Below are 20,466 nucleotides of genomic sequence, written 5' to 3' on the forward strand. Positions count from 1 at the left end.
GCGGGAAGCCGGCGAGGGTGCCCCAGAGCAGCGCAGCCCGGTAAGACCTTTTTGAAAAAGAAAAACATGTTTTTCCCCAAATCCTTAGATTTGGGGGGTGGGTATTGGCCCGCTCGGCTGGCGTGGGCAAGGGGGAGAAAGTTATTTCTCGCCGCCTTCCCCCTCCTCCCGTCCGCCGTCGCTCCTTTACTTGACGAGTCTCCCCGCCCGGCCGCTTTGCCGGCGCGGAGCCGCGCCTTTGCCGTCCGCCGGTGCGGTGCGGTCCGCGGGCGCGCACACGGGCGGCACCTCCTCCCGCCGGCGGGAGCGGACCTGCGCCTCTCCCCGCGGACGGGGCGCGCCGCGCCGCGCCGCTCAGCGCGGCTCTTCTGGAAGATCGGCTCCGGCAGGTTTCCAACTGAATTTGGTGATCAGATGTATTATTCTTTCTTTCTTTTTTTTTTTTTAAAAAAAGTGAATCAGGAAATTCTTATCAGGCTGACAGCATTTTTAGACTATGCAGTGCGTGGGTGAAGTGGGACTAATATTGACTTGGCCCTAATGTAGTCATCTGAGAATACATTTTTTGGTTGTTGCTGCATTCCATAAGGTTTTATCATTATTATCCATGAAGATTGTTTTCTCCGTACATGGGAAGTGACCCCTAATATCAACTTGCCTGGGAGACATGAATATGGGCTGAAACATTAAAATTCCTATCGTGTGTTTCTTGGGTTTTTTTCTTTATCGTTGGGAGAGAGGGACCGCTTGCAGAAATGATACTCCAGCGAACTTTTCCAGGTTGCTCACGCTGTTCACTGTAAACGCAAGCTCTGGAAAACTTGTGAGTCTTGTCTGTTGCAGCGTGCCTGCGTTATTACTTCTTCTCCAATCTAGGTCACGGCTTGCAGAACTCTCCATCTATTCAGTAATTTTAGTTACGAGCTTAGTATTTGAATATCTGGAGCTCCAGTTTTTAGCCTGCGTGACTTGGAGGGAACATAAATAAACAAACAAATAAATAAATAATCTCTAATAACTTGACCCTTTGACTAAGAGACCTAGAAGTAGAAAACGGCAATTGAAACTTTAGTGAACTTTTTGGCATTTAACTCTGTAGGTGATCGGCTCTATTTCTCTTCCAGATCTGGAGCATAGAACACATAGTACGAGAAAATTTATTAAATGATCGTTAGCAGCTGTGTCACGCTCAAGTGCAGTTGCTTTTTATTTTTAAACAGAATAATGAAGTTTCTCCATCAGCTGAAAGCAATACTATATATGAAATGTCCCAGAGGCACCCCAATGAACGCTAAAGTGTCTTGAAATTTCATTTAAAATAAACTGAGTTCTTGTGGGTTACGCCGCTTAAGAAAAGCAGAGGTAGATACGCGAGGCAAGGAACATGGATAGCTCTGTTGAGCCATACAGCTCTTGAGTTGTGGCCGGCACTATGTATCCCATTTCCACCAAAAAACTCTCCAAACCTTGCTATCCTACATGTTATTGACAATTTGTTTTAGTTAATCTTGCCTTGTGCCAGTTCTCCTGAAATATTTGGAGCTGGAGGGACTTCACAAACTAGTCAAATGTCAGACTGAAAAACCAAGCTGTTGTTGCTGAATTAAGAATGTTGCACCCTCTAATTCTAACAGCTGTGAACTTTAGAGCAGTTTATGTATTTTATCTGAATCCAATGTTTTTTAAATAAAAAAAAAAAAAGTAAACATCGAAGGAACTCCTCATGCATCTGTAGTCATAGTGGAAAGATTTATTGTTTGGGCAACGTATGACATTTTGCAAGTCTCTGTTTCTTCAGAGTTGTCCTGTCAGGGACATTTAATCAACTGGTAAAAAGCATAAGAAAGAAGGGTGAAGAATCTGCTGCCAGGTTTTTATTTCTTCTTACACATGTGTTCAACATGTAAAACACTCCTGCACTCGTCGTGAGGATGATGACCATTTTAAAGAATGTTCTTCTTTGCTAGAATTGATACTGTGGTTTATAAACAACAGTGAGGGAAGATGAATTAGTGGGATATCTTAAAAATAAAGCTCTTCATTGGAGCTGATAAAGTGGAGTTCACCCTTAAAATATCCAAGGACTCCACTGAAGCATTTTTCAGTGGTGTTGTACTACTACGGTGTCTCTTGGTACCCAGTAAAATGGTTTGTTTTCTGAGAGAGAAAGCTTCTCTGTTCTGTGCTTCTGTTGGCTTTTCTTTCCTTCTCAGTGCAAGGAGATGTAGGTGTGTGATTCTAAATAAAGCTTGTATTTTGTAATAAATGTCACAGATTTGTAATTGGTTATGCTAGCTTTCGATACCAGTTTTGTATCCTTCAAAGAGAAAAGCAAGCTCCTTAGCTGTGGAACTGCTGTTGCAGATGTATAGGCTCCGGTTCTGGGCTGCGGTGTCTCCCTGGAGGAGTAACTTCATCACGTTTCTATAGGTCGCGTGCTGCATACATGGGTCAGGAGAAACATCTCTAGTAAGTGGCTGGCATTGTGTCGCTGCTCTGCAGTGAAAGAGGTTTGAATAGACTTTTTTTTTTTCTTTTCCTTTAAAGAACAAATTTTGGATTGCTTTTAAATGATGGACTGGCATGCACCTGGGTTGCACAGAAGTGACTTTTTTTTTTTTTTTTCCAGGGGATGGTCCATCATGCCTTTTTAAAGTTACCCCACCCTAAAGTTACTCCTACATTTCTGTATCTGTAGTTTTCACTCCCTCAAAATCGGCACAGAACTGATTTTTGCCTTGCTCAGAAATGCAGAATTTCTGGAAGCTTAGCTTTCACCAATCCTTAGCCAAGAAAAGACTTGCTGGCAAATTAATTTAGATGGGATTTTTTTTAAAAGCATTTAATGGACTGAAGCCTGAATTCCTATTGAATGTTAATGGGAGTGGAGGCTTAGCACCTTAGATCTTTGAGATTGCTGAAGTCCAGGGTGTTTGCTGGAGGGAATTAAGTGGAGTATGGATATATACATGCTCATATGATGCCAGAAGGAACTGATGAAAATGGGGTGTGGCCCTAATTTTACAGATAAATCGGGGTTTCCATATTACTTTGCCAAAAGAGAGAGCGAGTGTGTGCTGGTGTTACGAAACAAACGTGCTCCTGTGTGTGGTAAGGAGCCATGCCTGCATGAGGGTAAAGCCTGGCAGAATGGCAAAATTAAAACGCTCTTCATCGTATGCTTTCCTGAGGGGCTGTGCAGCCGTAGTAGTAAGTTTTGGCTTTCCCGTGGGTTGGGTAAGGAATGGGTGTAACAGAGCTGCTCATTCAAAGAGACTCTGGAAACACATAATCAGTGAAGAATCCTGTTGTGTTCTTGGGGGACACGAAACACCCTGACGGCTTGCCATACCCTCTCAATCTACGTATAGCAAGCTGCAGAGCTGAGGCTAAGGTAAGATTCACCCTGGCTCACTAATAGCTGAGCTTAAGACCTTTGAAACGGGAAGTTACAGTAAATGGTAGTTTTGGAATTTCTCCACGGTATGTAGATGTAGACAGCTAAGCCAGTACCATCCTTGCTAAATCAAGTCTTGCATAAAGAGTTGTGATATGCTCGAGTCAGACTTTCTGCTGGCAGTGCTGTAGACAGACTTTTTCCAGATAAGGGCTTGTCTTCATTAGCAAATTAGGTCACTAACTCAACTCTTCCTTCCAAACTAAAAACATTGCAGACAAGGACAAGTTGCGTTTACCATTGTGTCAGCTGGCTGTAGCTAAACCCTAATTCACGTACTGTAACTTAGTTTTTCGGTAAAGTTCTTTGTATCATGTGCTTACAACTTTGAGGACAAGCTTATTATACTGCGTGGCAGTCCTCAGTATCTAACACAGCAGGTAACAGCAGAAGATAGCTTCACATTTCAGTTTTTGTAGTTCAGATGCTTTCTCAAAGCTTGGTCTGAAGCCTGGTGTTTGCCCTACTACTGACTTCATTGGAAGCTGAATCAGACCTATATAACTCACCTTTAAAGGCTGCTTTCAGAATTACAGGAGGTAAAACCTGGATTAAGTCTTGGCCTGTGGGGGGGCTTTTGTTGGTTTATTTTGTTTAATCCCACGAGACGCTGCTGATTTAAAAAGTTTGGCTTGCTTTACTTTGTCATTCTGAACGGGACCAAATTCTATTTGATCTTCCTCTACCTACGTAAAAACAGAGCTTTAGACTTTAATGGTACACCTCTGTTTAGATGTACAGCAAAAGATGTATAAATTCATTCTTTATCCACTGCTTCCCTCCATCAGCAGAGCATAGCAGGAACCCCAGGCTCTACCGCTACAAATCCAGTGGCTCACCTGAAAGCAAGCATGTGGCTTTGCTCTTGGCTTGCTCATTTGCAAGCATAGAAGTTAGCATCTCATGCTTTCAGGGCACACTGTAAATACCGCTTTCAGGCCCGGCATGCCCAGCATTCCCAGCATTGGGTGCCCTGATTGCTTGGAATTGTCGTCTTCCTTGAATACTTTCTGTGTTATCACTAGGAGCCTGCTTGGCAGACAGCTCCACAAATGGAGGACTGTCCGTGATTTGCCTTGAGTTTGTTGCTGAAATTCCTTCTCAGAAGCTTATGTCAAATGACAGCTTTTTTCTCAGGATAGGGTCATATAGTGTTTCCTCAGTGTAGTTATTCTTTATTTTTGGTTCCTGTTCTTTCTCTCATAATGGAAAATCTGTAACAGGTGGCCACAGGCACACCAGACTTTCATGCTTGGGAGCATAAAGGACCATATGCTGTACGATGGCATGTATGGAGATAATAAGTTGTAGGAATAGGCAACCAGCTTCTATGAAAAATAAGAGCTGGCCTGAAGTTTCAATTCAAACGTGGTTAAACTAAAACTTTCTGTGTTCTCGGCTGTGCTTGGTTGTTTTTCTGTTTTCCTGCCTACTAGCTGGTTTCAGCTGGAAGTGAATTTTTTTCAATTTGTGAAGAGGAATGTTCTGACATTTTTACCAGCCACCCTGGGTGAGATCCGGGACCCTTGAAGTCAGTTGGACTTTTGCCATTGGCTTTAATGTGGCCAGAATTTCACTGCATGAGAACCGTTTTGCTTGATTCTGGATAGGGTATGTCAGAAAATAACAGGAATCTTCAAGATGGAGGTTTTTGTGTGAGATTTTGCACCACATGCTTTCTTGGTCTAAAAGTGGTCACTTTTCTTCCAGAAGACAGGACGATGCTTATCCAGCATGAACCTTCTCTTTAATATTCCCACGTTAGTGGTGATTTGCTATTGACCTTTAGTTTCCTTTTGTTAGACAACTTGCAGTTAAAGAGTTTAGATTCTCTTTGGAAGAGCCTGTTTGTGAATATACAAGATAACAAAAATAATGTTGGTTTAAGCTGAATTCAGCCCATGCTGTACAGCACTATTTACCCAGAGGTTGTACCACTCATCCTTCAGCCCCAAACTGAAGTCTATTATCCAAGCTGGCACCAGGTGCTATAGACACTGGATTTCCCTATTTTCCAGTAAGCTAAGCTGACTTTTAATTCTGTATTCTGGGTCTTGGCCAAGATGAGATTTTGTGTGTTTGTTTTGTTTTGTTTTTCAGAGGGTGCTTAATGTCAGTCTCTAGTTTGTAAGGAAGAGAGAGGTGGGTTTTAAGAATATGTTCAAGTATTGCTGATCTGAACATAGGCAAGAAATAACATTGTGTTGGTCAGAAAATACTCTTCATAAAGATCTTACAGATACTGTTGGCTGCTTAAATGTAAGCCAGAACTGTTTGTATGAAAAAAGTAGAAGCGAATCTGGGTTACCCCAGATTAATTATCGGAAACCTAACCTGTTTTTTTGGGTTTTGTTCTCCCCCCCTTCCCCCCCCCCCCCCAGCCCCGATGGTGGGACAAGTTCATTTAGCAGTTGATGATCTTGTGCTTTTCCACTCACACAAGTGCAGTCAGAAATGCTGTGAGAAGATTACTGTTAAGGTCAGAACAAGTAATATGGAATTTGTGTGCAGACAGGGTGTTTTAAGGGGAGAAAAAACGTTATTAAAGGATGCATACAATGGAAAGAATGTATATGTGTTGCAAACAATGAAAACTTGTCAAGTCACTTTGTCTCACTGTAGTCTTTTATTTAAAGAGTTCTGTAATTACAGGCTGATATTTTCTTCCTGAAATACATATTAATTAGATCTGGATCTGATCACAGGCTTGATGCTGGTTTGAAAAATCTTTTCATTTAGAACTCTCATCCTTTGCAAAAAAATCACGACAAAACACAGCTTTTCACCGTAAATAACTTCAGTCTGTACACGAGGCCTTGTACTTGTCCATCAGTACTACCATCTTTTTTTACATTTATAAAAAAAAAAAAAAAGGTCAGATTCGGTGTTTTCAAAAGCAGCAATTGCTCAGAATATCTTGTAATGACTGCCCGTGGACTGGAGGGGAGGGAAGAGAGTTGAAATGGAAAATGAATTAGATTCTTAGGCTGTGGAAGGGGGAACATTCCTGCACAGAGAAGCGACTCTGGAGATAAGTTTTAATTTCCTGAGCTCCCGTCTCTATATAGGAACATTGAAAGACTTCCTTCCTGATAACCAAGTCAAGCCAGGGGCTATATTAAACGATGTGTTTCTGTATATAATTGCATGCTTGTATATGTATTTGCATACTTGCAATATAAATACAAATAGTGTACCTATAATGATAGCAGTCAACTTTTAAAGTGTGTTGCATGTATTCAAGGTCTGGCATATACACTGCACCTGAGATGATGTAATAGATCAATATCTATTTAGACTTCTATAAAGGATCTGTTTCATAATTTGCCTCTACTTAGAAAACAAAACCCAACCAAAAATAAAAATGAAAAAAACTTGTTTTGCAGTTTTAAGACGATCTGGGTTATGGTGCACCTTAAAGAATGATCAACTCGCTGAGGTAGATGTGTTACAGATTTCTAAAGCATATGTCTCCCGTATATGCAATATTGTTATAACCATTTCTGTCTTACTAAGGTCTTATCGTTCTGTGATTACTTAGGCAAAGCCATGAAGCTCACTATGAGTGATATATTAGTAAGCATTTCAGGAACAAATATTAGGAGACTTTTTGTTTGTTTATTTGTCTACAGAAGGCACAAAGCATTTACAAAAAAAAGTATAGGTCACCCCAAACTCTGCAAGTATATTTGCAAAAATATTTTTCAGAGCCTTAGATTGTGTTTCATTTTAGCAATTTTAGTTTCTAGTAAACCCGTTTTAATTTGCTGTTCCCATCTTTGGTTCTTTTTTTTTTTTTTTCTTCTTTAAATGCATCCCAGTTTTTCTTTCTATATGGTAGGATCTTGGGATAAAACTGTAAGTCTAAATAAGTAATACCGTGCTAAGCAGAGCCGCAGTATGACTTGCTTTGTGAAGCACAGATTTACTTGAATTACAGACCATTGTCTGGATATCCCAAACTGTAAAATAAAATTATTTACATCCCTCATTGCAGTTTGTACAACAGCATCAGAATTAAAGGTATTGCTGAGCTGTTTTATGTTTATCAGTTAACCTACAGTAATGTCAGATACATCACTAAGTTGCTATGAGCTTTTAGTATTATAGGTTTTAATTCCACTTGTCAATAGCTCACTCTTATAGTTATTTTTTTTAAAATAACCATTCATAATTAAGATTTAGCCCCAGAGTATCTATTTTGTATTACAATGAGAGACTTTGTATCGGGTTAGACAATTTTAGAAAGCACCAAATGTAAATATGTTGATGGTACACAAGAATGGAAAATTACTTTCAATTATTTCTAAATTGGACAAGTGTATTTACTGTGTAAATGGAACTTTATAGGCTATGTAGTTGTTTAACTTTTTCTATAGAACAACTTTGGAAAAAGGGAAAAAAGCCGTGAACTTAAAGAGATTCTGATGGTGCTAAAGTGTTGCCAAGCAAACCGTAAAAGATAAGTCAAACTGTAATTCTATAGAAAAGTTATGAAATACTTCTACATGTGTGCTGTAGTTGTTTTGGGGTTCCTGAAACTGCTTGTGTGTAAAGTCAGCTGTGGAAATAGCTAGCTAGCTAAAAGCTATGATTCCTGCAGCTTGACTGTTGTGGGGAGATTTTTTTCTGTGAAAACAGTGGTAAAGTGGAACATCTGAAAAATATGTTCCATGCAAAATGGATCTTCACACACATTTATTTTGACATTTAGGTTTGATTTGAGAGAGAGAAGATTCTGAAATAGCCATTCACAGATGGCTTGTGCTGGTTTTATTTTTTTATATGCTTCTCTCTGTTTTTGGTTTGGGGTGGATTTTGTTGCATGTGTTTGCAGACTTGTCAATCCCCCTCTTCCCCCAGATCACACGTTTAATTTTTTATGACTTGATTTTTTGTCCTTTTTTCCAGAAGCTGTTGTTTAAAAAATAAGAAGAAAAAAAAAAAAAGGGAAAAAACAACCCCACCCCAACCCCAAAACAACAACAAAACACTCCAAACCAGCCAAACAAAAAAACCCCCTCAACCTCCCCACCCTCCAATCACCACCCGAAAGTATAGCTTCCTATGACGAAAGTTTTTGTGGCAGTGAGTGAGAATTAGTGTATTTTTTTTTTTTTACTTTGATAATACAGTGGAAAATTTTTCAGGAAGCACCTCATTCTCCCATCTTTACACCTTCAGCCATGAGTAGCTGTGGGGAGTCCAGAGGGCCATGTACTCTCAAGTGGGGGAGTGTGGCTGGCAAAACCTGGTGCGTGTTCAGCTCCATGGGTGAAATGCAGATGTTGTGTATCTGGCCACCCTTCCACAGGGCTGGACTTGACCTCTGTAGCCTTTACTGATGGGAATATCCTTTCCAGGTGGAAGTCAGGAGTAAATTGTCAGAGCCTGTCTGTTTTCTTTTGAAGGTATTGAGTGAAAGCCATTGTCAATAAATTGTGGCTGTGAAACGTGCCTGAGAAGCAGGTCCATCTGTGTGTGAGGCATAAAAACTCTAAGTGGCGCTGGTAATCTCTTTGTGAAATGTCGGTGTGAAATATCCCAATATTCCAACTGTAATTATGAAATGAATATTCAAAGTATTCAGTTATTTTTCTTTAAGGAAACCAGATGTTGAGCTTGCACTGAATGCCATCAGTGATACATCTCATTTGTTTTGTTTTTAATCCCAGAAGAAGTTAGCTGTATACAACAAGATGCAGGAGTCTCTGGAAGTGACCCTTCCCAGCAAGCAAGAGGAGGATGAGAAAGACCAGCCTGCCGAGATGGAGTACCTTAACTCTCGCTGCGTCCTTTTCACTTACTTCCAGGGAGACATTGGTTCAGTAGTGGATGAACACTTTTCAAGAGCTTTGAGCCAAGCCAGTAGCTTCAACCCAGAAACTGCCCTTACCAAGAGCAAAGCGGGGCTAAGTCCTCTGTGGAGAGGTAAGAGGAGCAGTAACGTGCTCTCTGTGGAATGGCTTACTCGGTCTGTGTTGCAGTAACGCATATTGCATTGCAGCTGAAATTTTGCTCTGTGGAGGTGAAAAAATTCCCCTCAAATCTGAAAGAACTGAGGAGCTTCTTGGGGTTAAGTGATCTGAAGTGTAAAAGGGGGAAAGAGGTGCCAAGGACACAGAAGAAGCAGTCGTGTCCCTCTCCTGCCATAGCCTGCAGCTCTGCCGAGGCCTGGAAGGAGCGGGGCAGAGCTCACGTGGCTTCACAGATGTCTGCTGCGAGGTTGTGGGCTTATTTTTAAGCCCCAAGTGTGAAACTTGGCCTGTGAGGCAAGAGCAAAGCTGTTTGGGATGCTAGCCTTGGACACGAGGAGACCCGCGCAGCCTGCTCGGGTAACTTTGCTAGGCAATTAACTGGACATGAGGAGACCCATGCAGCCTTCTTTGGTGACCTTGCCAGGCAATTAAGATTTGTCTGTGGCTGCTTTCCAGGTAGGGAGGAGCCAGCACAGGGTGGAACAGGCTCGGATGCAAGCCCCGGCCCACGTGGCTGCAGCTGTGTGGCGTGGTGCATTGCAGCCTGCCCGTGGGCAGAGCTCACGGGAGAGATACGGGCGTCATCACTGGCTTCCCATATGTAAGACGGGTTTATTACTCCACTTCCAAGCAGGGAGTAGAAACATGGTGGGTGGGTACTGCGAGGCATTCGCGTACTGCCATAACATGTATGTCTTGTTATGCATATAAGCACGGTCAATGTAACAAAGAGCAGATCTTGCCAGATATACTAGGTAGACCTTAGAGATAAGATTTCAAAATTGGTGACTAGAGAAAGCATGCCAGTGAGATGCTATCTCCATTTTGTTGAATGTGGCGGTCCGGGTAGTTTTTCAGATCCACAGCCGCGTTATTTCTGATCGCATCCTTATGTGGGCTGGCAAAGGGACGCAAACTAAGTGTTGTGAGCAATGGCCTCGCATCAAATTGAGTGAGAGATACCGTGAGGATCCTTGTAGGAGTGGTGGTGTTCATAATCGGCGATGTCGAGGTGAGAGTGTATTGATGAAAGTCACAGATAATAAAGAGAGACGGGATTTTTGGAAACCACTGTGAAGAGAAATATAGCACAGAAGGACTTGCTTTCCAGAAGGATGATGACAAATCTGAGGAAGTTTAAGCAAAGGTCAGCACAAGTGGCTAGGGAGCTAGAGGAATTTATGGCTTGAGCCGGGACCGTTAATGTTAATGGGAAATTTTCCGTTGAGTCGACCGAGAGCAGGATTGAATCTGTGCTTACTAAAAAGGAGACCGGAGCATTTATAAATGGCCCAGACAGGCTATAAATGTTTTAGAGATGGGATCAAGGCAGTCCCCAGAGACCCCATGCCTACAGTGAGCCTTCTTCCCTGAGCTTGGAGACGTACCACGGGTGGGGTTGTGTGTCTTCTCTTTGGCCTCAGACATGCCCTGCAGTTTTTCTCTGCCTCCCCCCACGGTTGCACAGCCCTCCCCCAGAGAGCCCTGCAGGGGACAGGGTGGCCTGGCATAAGGGTTCTTCAGCCATGCTGCCTCCTGACCCTGCGTGCCCTGTGCTGTCGGCAGGGAACGGAGGTCTGCGTGTCCTGAAAGTCTTCCGGGAATAAAGTAAGGGGATATGCCCTCTGCCGTCGCTGCACCTGCTGAAGCTGTATGAAAATCCCTAGGGAGGCTGCTGGGCAGGGCTGCTTGGTTCTGTGCTGTGGACACTGAGAAAGCTGAGGGTATTTGCTTCTCCGTAGAAGAGAAGCCGACAAGAGTTTTATGCGGCCCAAACAAGTTTCCGAAAGATGCCTGCTTGAAAAAAAGTGGGGAAGGAACGATACTAACACCTTGGTCTTCTGGTTCACGTACAGTTGTCAAAAATGCTGTTACAGCAAATGGATGTGAACTTGTATCCCATTACCTAAAGAAGTTAAAATATCATTAGCTTGAAGATCTTTTATAAATAACCTTCATGGGTAGTTGGAATTTTTGTCACTAAATTACTCAAAGATAAATTAAAAAAAAACACTTTTGCATTTTGGAAGGTACAGATTTAAATGGGAAGTGTGGGCATGAACTGCCTGCTCAGCTCACTGCATTATTTCCCCTTTACCTGGAAGGAGGGATTAGTAGTGGTTTTTGCCTTTTTTTTTTTTTTTTTAATCTTGTGGGGCTTTTTTAGTGTTCTGATAGAAGAGGAAACTGTAATTTCATCATTAAGGTGATATTGTGGGGGTTTTTTGTTTCAAGGAGTGATTTTGCTTATATATAGAAAATAGAATCTGTTGTCCTGAAAAGAGCAAGTTTTCATCTTTTGTATGTTGAAAATACTGATCAATTTAGGCTAAAATTAACTTCAAAATGGACTTTTAAAAAAAGATAGTTCCCTACAACTGGCTTCAGTAACATGGACTTTGAATATTCAATTGTAGGTGTAGCAACTTGAAATCTTTCGCAGGGGCTAATGAAACTAATGATACCTTGAAACTGATGTTACCTTAATGGTGGTTTTTATCAACATGTTTTTCATAGCTGAAAGTGGTTTTTCTTCTTTCTTGGTGGTGGGGTTTTTTTGTTCCCCCCCCCCGCCTTAACTGAGAAGTAGTGTTGTACTACAGAAAATTCCATACATTGTCGTCTTTACAGCATGTGCGCTTTGGCATGTTTTCAGTGCGTGTTGGCCAACCACCATGAACATTTGCATTAGTCACCACTTCGTGGTATCCGAGATGTTGCCATCACCCTGCCTCCCTGTGCTTCAAATAGGAAATTGTGGTAACTGTAGTATCTTTCTTGGCAGGCAATTTTTGTTAAATGTCTCCTTCTCCGCTCCTGAAAGCCTGTGGAAGCTACTCAGATTTTTTTATTTATTTATTTTTTTCTTTCTCAAGGACAGTGCTGAAATGGCTGTTTCTCCATTGCCATGTCCCATAGAGGCCAGGTATCTGACATGATTGTATCTATAAAGATAATTTCTTGTGCTCGCTGTATTAAAGGTGGGAAGGAAGGGAGACCCTTCAAACACCATGGAAATGTGTGGTGGTTGGGGGTTGTAGTTCAACACAGAGCTGCTTCTTGTTGATGAGGTTGCTGCACACTTAATACTTAGTAGCATCCTCTGTGAGCACTCAGCATGGATGAAGTTTTCTTGCATGTTCCTATAACCTGGATGAACCCTGTATCTCCAGTGTCATGACTTGACCTTGACCAGTGAGGTTGGCCTCTGCAGTTACACTCAGTGGTATCTTGGTGGGGGCTGGTCCACGACAGTTTCTGACAGGGGTAATGGCTTTGTGAATGGTGCAGAGGTTTGAAAAATGGAGATGGCCAAATGTGTTTTCTGTGGCCTAGACCTTCTGCACGATTGGTAAAGCCAAGCTGGTACGCAATCTGGGATGAATTCATATTGGCAAATCCAGTGGTTTAAAGTGCTCTCTCCTGGTATTAAGGTTGTTCTGCAGATACTTTGTGGTTTTCTGTGCTTTTTTGAAGTGAGATGGTTTGGATTTAGGGCTTTTCCATGCAGATAACAGCCAGATAGTTTCCAAAAACTCTCGATTACAGCGGTTAATTTTCCAGAATACTGGCAGTGCATTGTGAAGCTGTGCTCCTCTGCTCAGCAGTGAGGAAAACAACAGACTGGACATGAAGATGCTTGGTTTTGCTTTTTTTTTTTTTTTTTCAGCCCTGCTGCCAACACTGTAAGCCATGTACACTCTCCTTCTCAGCCTAATCCTTTGTAACAAGGAACAATTTACAAACAAGAAACAACACCAATTTTGGAGGGGTGCCGAGTCTTCTGTAATATGCTTGAAGCTCTCTCCAGTCTTCTAGCATGAATTACAACATAAATACACTGCTGAAAAGCAACCTTTCGAAGAAAGCCATGTTTGACTACAGTTTGCTAGATAAGCTTGCAGCCTCTGAAGCAGTTTGGCACAAAAAGAAGTTCTCTACGTTTGTCCATAGTGCATTTGCAAAGTTTATTTCCAATATTGGAAGTTAATCAGGCTCAATAAACTGCCCAAATCAGAGCAAACTGATGTATGGAAAAATGTCTGTGATTTCAGTGGATTTTAAAACAGATACATGACTGTCCTAGTGATACAGTCAGAAAACACTTTTACAGTTTTTGTTTCCATAGTATTTTTGTGTAAGCAAAGTTCAGAGGCAGGAGAGTTTGAAGAATCTGTTCATTCTCAATGGTGTCTTCACCCAAGTCTCATTCCAGTTGCTTATTAAACAAAGAAAAACAAAAGGTCATTTACAATTTATTTTTTTTAAATGTTATATGAGGAACAGAGGATTCCTCGCCTCATCAAATATTAAACTTCCCTGGCTTTATTTCTCCTTAGGCTATTTTTATGACTGTTCTTTCATCAGAGGTGAAGGCCTCTATTTTTATGTTTCCATCTTTGACCAAAAAACCCCCCTATTTGAGCTGAGACATATTGCATGAAGCAGTACTTTCAAACATGAGCTGGCAAGAGGATAGTGAGAATGGAGATGCCAATACTTTCCTACACATCAAAACCACTAACCGCTCATTCAAAACAGGAATTTTTAGAATGTGATTTCATAATGTAGGGGTATTGGAATCTATTTAAATATAAGTTGAGCCCTAGCTGTAAGAAGCAGTGAGTCTTTTATTTCTGACACAAACTTTTTTCAGTTACATAGATGTTTCTGCTTGTCTGATCCTACTGGGTACAAGGGCAACATGATATATTCTGCGAGGGACTAACAAAATGCTTTAGATATGATCTTTATCCCATCAAAGCATGCAGTTAGTTTGAGAAGATCTTGTGTTCTTCCTTTAGCCAAATGTCTCCTATTCTGCAGTGTGACCTGGTTCTCTGTCCTCAGAAGCCTTTACAGCCACAACAGCTGCCTTCCTAAATGATGTGTTCTGGTCTGGTCAGAGTTAGTCTCTCCTGATCCTGAGAGAGCTGAGACCCTTCAGTCTGAAGAAGAAAAGTCTTCTCAGGGAGGATCTTGTCAATATGTATAAATACCTGATGAGAGGGAATGAAGATGGGGGAGCCAGGCTCTCTTCAGCAATACTTGCTGATAAGAGGCAATAGGCATGAATTAGAAAACAGGAAATTCCATCTGAACACAAGAAAACACTTTTTTTTTCTTTTTTTCTTTCTTTTTTTTTTTTTAAACTGTTGAGGGTGCCTAAACACTGGAACAGGTTGCCCAGAGATGCTGTAGAGTTTGGATCTCAATCAAAATCTGACTGGACCCGGTCCTGGACAACCTGTTCCAGGTGACCTCACTTGAGCAGGCGGTCATGCTAGATGATCTCAAGAGGTCCTCTCCTACCTCAATTGTCCTGTGATTGTGTAACTGCCGAGGAAGCTTGAGTTCAGTGTTAGAAATTTCAGAGAGCAGAAAATAATTGTTTCGTCATTAAATTTGTTCAGCTTCAGTCATACTTCATTTCTCTCCTCTCTACCAGAAAGCTCAACAATTTCAAGCCAAAGGAGCAGTTTCCCAACTTCATTTTGGACCAGCTCTTATCAGCCTCCCCCTCCACCGTGCTTAAGTGGAGTACACCCTGATTTCCCCGTTACTGCACCAGGCACCTTCCCAACACCAGATCCCAGCAGCTGGCCAGGACATGGCCTTCATCAGACTGCCCCACCTCCTCCCCCTGCTGCATCTGAATCCTGGCATTATCCTTTAGCAGCATCTCAGGTGAGCCCTTCGTATGCACACATGCATGATGTGTACATGCATCGCCATCACCCTCATCCACACGTGCACCATCACCATCCCAGCTCGCACCGTGACCCCAGGTATGGGTCCCTGCTGATGCCTTCAGTCCGCACAGCCAGGATTCCCGCTCCCCAGTGCGACGTGACAAAGACAGATCCCGCCGCTGTCACCAGCGCTACCTCAGCATGGGCTGGAGCCTTTCATGGAACGGTGGACATTGTGCCAAGTTTTGGGTTTGACACAGGTAAGATGGTTCGATTGTGTCTGTGACTTGTTTTAGCAGGAGGAATTTGAGCAAAGAAGAGGACTCCTTGCAGCTGACGCAGGGTTTGTTCTCAGAGCCTTTTCCAGATATATTTCCAGGCGGGAATCTCTCCTGCAATTGCTGTCAGGGCAGATGAGCTGTGACACATCCAGCTTTTGCTGCCTTTTGCTGAGAGACCTTTGTCTGCTTTGGTCCCATTCAAGCCAAATGACTTGTGACATGATACGCTTTTTTTTTTTGTTTAAATCTTGTGGGACATGGTTAATTAAACTTCCATGTGGAAGCTTCCAGCTTGTTCAGCTAGTTCATATGTGCATTCACCAAAATATAGCTCCAATGAGGACTGAATTCATAACTTGTTAGTACATGAAGATTGCATCTTGCTCATCTAAATTGGAACAGATCAGCATTTCCTTCCTGTGTAGTATCCAGGCGTCACATAGAGAGTAAAGATGCTGGCTGAGCTGTGCTCTCCATCAAACTAAACTTCTTTCTGTAGGATCTAGGCAGAGGTCTGTGAATTAGATTCATTTTCCTGTAGGGTCTGTAGCCGTAAGACAGCCTCCATGAACTACATCCACACCTGCGAGCTTTGACTGGCAGGCTCTCATCTCGGTATTAGGAGCAGTCTGGCAGTCCTCACTGTTCATAGTTGCTTGTGATCAGGTGATGGGTGACTAACAGTTTCCAGTACATCCATCCTGGAGCTCATATGCACTGTTGAGGTCTCCTTTTTCTGCTTGGTATTTATCTCACCAGCAGCAATCCTTGCAGATTAGTACTTCTTAAACATATGATATATTAAGGAAATATACTAGGTTTGCATATCTGTGCCCTTTTCCTTAAAGTATCTGTTTATCTCTCTTCCTGATAGCTCTAGCCAACTGATTCAATGTGTGCAAAGCACTTCCTTGCTTTGATTAGTGTGCAGGGGAACAAAGAATTGGTGGAGAAAAAAAATGCAGTTTCTTAAATACAAAATACTATGAACCCAAAACCCCATTATAACTGAGCTAACCTAGTACAAATCTCCCTCTTCCCTTAATAGCAACTGGGAACCAATAATCTCTTCTAAATACCACGCCACTTCCTGCCTCAAGAAATTAAGAAAAGCATAATAGGATTCTTAACACTGGACAATTTGACGTCTGTTAATAACGTTTCCAGCCATGCCAATGATACAAGAGGAATTACGTTTTATGCTTTTGGGTATAAAATGATAATCTGACAAGAGTGGGTTCTCAAGTTTTGCCCTTCTGACAAATTCCATAATGGCAGTGAGCTGCCTTCTCTGAAGCATGAGGAAATTGTCACTGCCACCGTTTAGAAAGGATGAGCCCCTGGTCTGACAGTAGCCCCAGCAGTCCAGCTCCAGAGCTCTGGTATTTGACTTACCTTTTGGGGAGATGAGAACTGTGTGAAGGATTGTTAATCAGGAGAAACCACTACCTGGCTTAGGTATAAGTCCGGTCTGGAATGTGAGTTGTTTCAGTGCTGGACAAGTTGGTTTGCTTACTGCTACTTCGTTGGTAGTAGTACATCTAATAAACCAGGTGCCTTTTCTCTTTTCTGTAAGAGCACAGTACCTCAAAAAGGACTATGGATCCTAGCACTGCCTTACAGGAGTAATATACCCTTTGTCTGGTGCTGCCTGCTCCTTGTGAAAATCCTGATGGAGGGGTACAGTTGGATGCTAATTTGGTCAGGATCCTGATTTGGCAGTGCTTGACAGTGGCTTGCACGTCTTGTAGTTGTCTGCTTGGTGTGGGAGGCAGTGGAAAAGGCCTGAACTGTTAATTTCTGGCCCATGCCTGATGTGTGGGTTTTAGTCCGTGAGTTCCTGTGGGGGAAAAGAAAGAGGGGAAATGTGTGACTGGTTTGCAGGAACAGAGGATCTCAGCAGGCCAACGTCTCACTTGTTTGTGACTATTCAAAATGGCCAGGCACTGAAACACAAGAGCAAAACCTTATCAGTCAGCCCCAGTTTGGCACGTAAGGCTTTGGAAACAAGGGAGCAAGCAACAAAACACAGCAGGTCGTGGCAGCCTGTGACATTACAATTAATTGCTCTCTTACCCTGCACACTCCTCTCCTGTGCTCTCCAAGTAGAGGCTTGCTGGAGAAGGGCAGGAAGGCTCTGAGCTCCCTTTTCAGCCTTGCCTGCAGCTCGTACATTTGAGACAAATGCTTTGGTGACAGGCGTTCGAGGCATGATCACGGTGAAAAGAGGAGCTTCACTGCCCCAGTGTTTTGCGTACATGTCAAACGGTGTCATCCCAGGGAAGATGTGCTGCTGGGGAGAGGAGTGGGCTCTGAAGCACCACACCGAGTCACGTCCAGCACTCACCAGCACAGGTGAAACTTTTCTTGCTCCACGTCCGCTCCAGGGGAGGATTATACTGCATAAATCTCCACACAGAATTTCATTACACTGAACTCTAATGTGAGACAGCAATCTCGACAGAGAGACTAAAAACTGAAGGGCCTGGCAGAGTGTGCTAGCTTTCTGAGGCGTAGAAGTGGTTTCTCCAGAGTAGGGTGAGGCCACAGTGGCAAGAAAACTTCAGTTCTGGAAGTCTTTCCTCATATGTCCCTGGAGAATAAAAGACATCAACCTGTGGAGCAGTCAATATATCGGATTCCATGAGCTTCAGAGGATTTATATAAAAAAGCTCGTTTGATATATACCTAGACATTGCTTTTCAGAGCCCTTCAGATACAAAAATTAGTCCCCCTCCCTCCTTACTGTGGGTTGCATTTCTTGTGCTACTGTCACATGCGATTATAGAAACTTTGCAAAATTCCTCATGCTGAATTACATGGAATGATAGTGTTGGGATCAGGGCAGGCTGGCTGTAATCTTACCCTCTTCCAGCTACATTGTTGCATCTCTGCCATCCTAAGCCAAGGATTCGATCTCATGAATGGGTGATGCTGCATCACTTCAAAGGTTAAGAGAGGGCTCCCCTTGCATGCACGGTATAGTTCAGGAATTTATGTTTTGGAACAGATTGCGTGCGACATCAGCGTATCACTGTTCATAGAGCTAACAAAGTATTGATCTGTCTTGCACATCTGTTTGAACTTACATGGTCCCATTTTAGAGGATGAAGAGGCATTTAGCTACCTGATTCCCATTAAATGTGGCTTAATCCTCTCATTGTGTGCTGCAAATTAACCCTTTTAGAAGCTTCTTTATTGGTACAAGTGGGGTTAAAGAAAATGCTAGTCTACATCAAGATCTGTTAAAACCTGTAATGTTTATGGCTGCTGGTACGCAGTGTCTTTTCAAAGCCGAAGTGCCCAAGCTGTAATGCTCAATATAAAAGTATATTTTATATCGAGCATTGACATAAACACATCGGTATAAGCACAGCATGTTTGTGCTTTAGGCCACAATTCTCTGCCCTGCCGACGTCAAGCAAAGCAAGGTCAGCCTCTAACCGCATTGACTGCGGTTCACGGCATAGGCACAGAGAGCACTGCTGCAGCTGTAACGCCACAGTGTCAGAGCTAAATCCTTGTGGTCCCATTAAGGGTGCACAAGCAGAGATGAGCATTTAAGACCAGGGGGGTGGCAAGGGGAATTGCTCTCTTGCAGGGGAGCTGATGGTTACAGCCATCTCGGTGTTTCCCTCGGGAGCAGGGCGGGAGGCTGCCCAGCACACCGGGCACTTCGGGTGATCGGTCGGCTCTGGCTGTGCTGGCAGCTGCCAGGTCTGTGGGCAGCCCCACGGGGAGGAGAGCAGAGCAACTTGCCCTGCTAGTGCGGAGCCTAGGAGGATATCCGGTCCTGCTGTTGGACAGATGTGCTGGAGGAGGCTTCCTGTGGGCCCGGCACACCGTAAAAGCAGATCAGGGTTTTGGCATATTTGGGGGCTGTAAGTCTATCTTAAAATTGAGGTGCATATCCTTTACCATGCAAAATTATGCGCGTTGAGGTGCACAGCTTTAAATTTAGGTGAATTAATGACATCCTCTAGTCCTGCCTAACTATGGAAAGTCCACTTTTGGAAATGCCTGTATGTCAGTGTGTCACGTTGAATACGGAATTTGAGTGGTCAGTCAGCGTGCTGCCTTCTGTAGAATTGTCTCTGTTCACCCCCCCCGCTCCCCCTCCCGCAAGTTTGTCACAACTCATTAAGTTTGTTTAGGTGTTCCCCCAGAACCTGCATTCTGCTTGTGTAGCAGCTGGCTATACCGTTGGTATCCCGGAGACGGGGAGTTGTGCTGGTGCGGCAATACTGACTCAGGCAACACAAGTGAGGACATCCTTGCTAAGAGGAAAATGTTCTTGCAGCAGGCTGCAAGTGAAAGCTCTCAGTTAGTAGCAGGGTTGCACTTGGATTAGGGCTGCAGATAGCCTTGCCATGAAGGAGATGGGAATATAATGAGGAAAAGGCACGGAAAGTGTTCCACATTCAGTTCTGTAACTAAGGCAACTTTGTTTTTTTGGATTGTTTTCTCTGACTGTTTAGACTTAATAGCTATACCTTAAACCTCCGTGTTACAGTTATTTCTGTTTGTTGCAAAGACACCTAACTGGGAAGTTGTACGTTCAGCTGGTTGTTCCCCTTCTACCAGTTGCTGCTATCAGATGGACATCCTTTTAAACAGGTTTGCGTGTCATTTTTTTTTTTTTTTTTTTTCAAGCTGCTAGGAGCCATATAATCCGTTTCTCTTCTTATAGGCTTTCATAGCCTGTGGTGGCCTTTAGGGCCCCACTGGTAGACTTAAATGACTTCCTTACACTCCGAAAGGTTTCTGTTCTTTGACTCCCTCTTTTTCTTTTTTTTTTTTTTTTTCTTTTCTCTTTTCATGTGTCTTTGTTAAAAAAGAATTGTAAATAGCAGGGGAAAAATAACACAAAATTATCTTCACTAACTTTGAGGGAGCTTTGAAGGAAACTAACAGCAGTTTATTATGACTTTGCTCATGAATGATGCTGCCAGAAAAACAAGTAACTCTTAAGCTGCAAGGAGACACCTTCATTGAGTAAAGAGCCTCCAAACATGTTTTTATAGGCATGCTTTAATGGAGGGATATCCCAGTTTTTC

General features: G+C 42.8%; 1 protein-coding gene across 2 annotated transcripts in view; it reads left to right on the forward strand.

The window, feature by feature from the left end:
- VGLL3 (vestigial like family member 3) overlaps positions 1-20,466 on the forward strand; it is a 28,245-nt gene that overhangs the window by 368 nt on the left and 7,411 nt on the right. Inside the window, exons 2-4 of one of the 2 annotated variants that reach the window (XM_049825029.1) lie at positions 9,133-9,388; positions 14,885-15,388; positions 19,944-20,026. In XM_049825029.1, the coding sequence (XP_049680986.1) occupies positions 9,133-9,388; positions 14,885-15,388; positions 19,944-19,951 (768 nt within the window). In that variant the 3' untranslated portion in view covers positions 19,952-20,026. Of the gene's footprint in view, positions 1-9,132; positions 9,389-14,884; positions 15,389-19,943; positions 20,027-20,466 lie in introns of those variants that run through there. The other variant, XM_049825028.1, reaches the window with a different exon arrangement.

This window comes from Accipiter gentilis, chromosome 21 (genome assembly GCF_929443795.1).
Source record: "Accipiter gentilis chromosome 21, bAccGen1.1, whole genome shotgun sequence".
Classification (NCBI taxonomy): Eukaryota; Metazoa; Chordata; class Aves; order Accipitriformes; family Accipitridae; genus Astur; species Astur gentilis.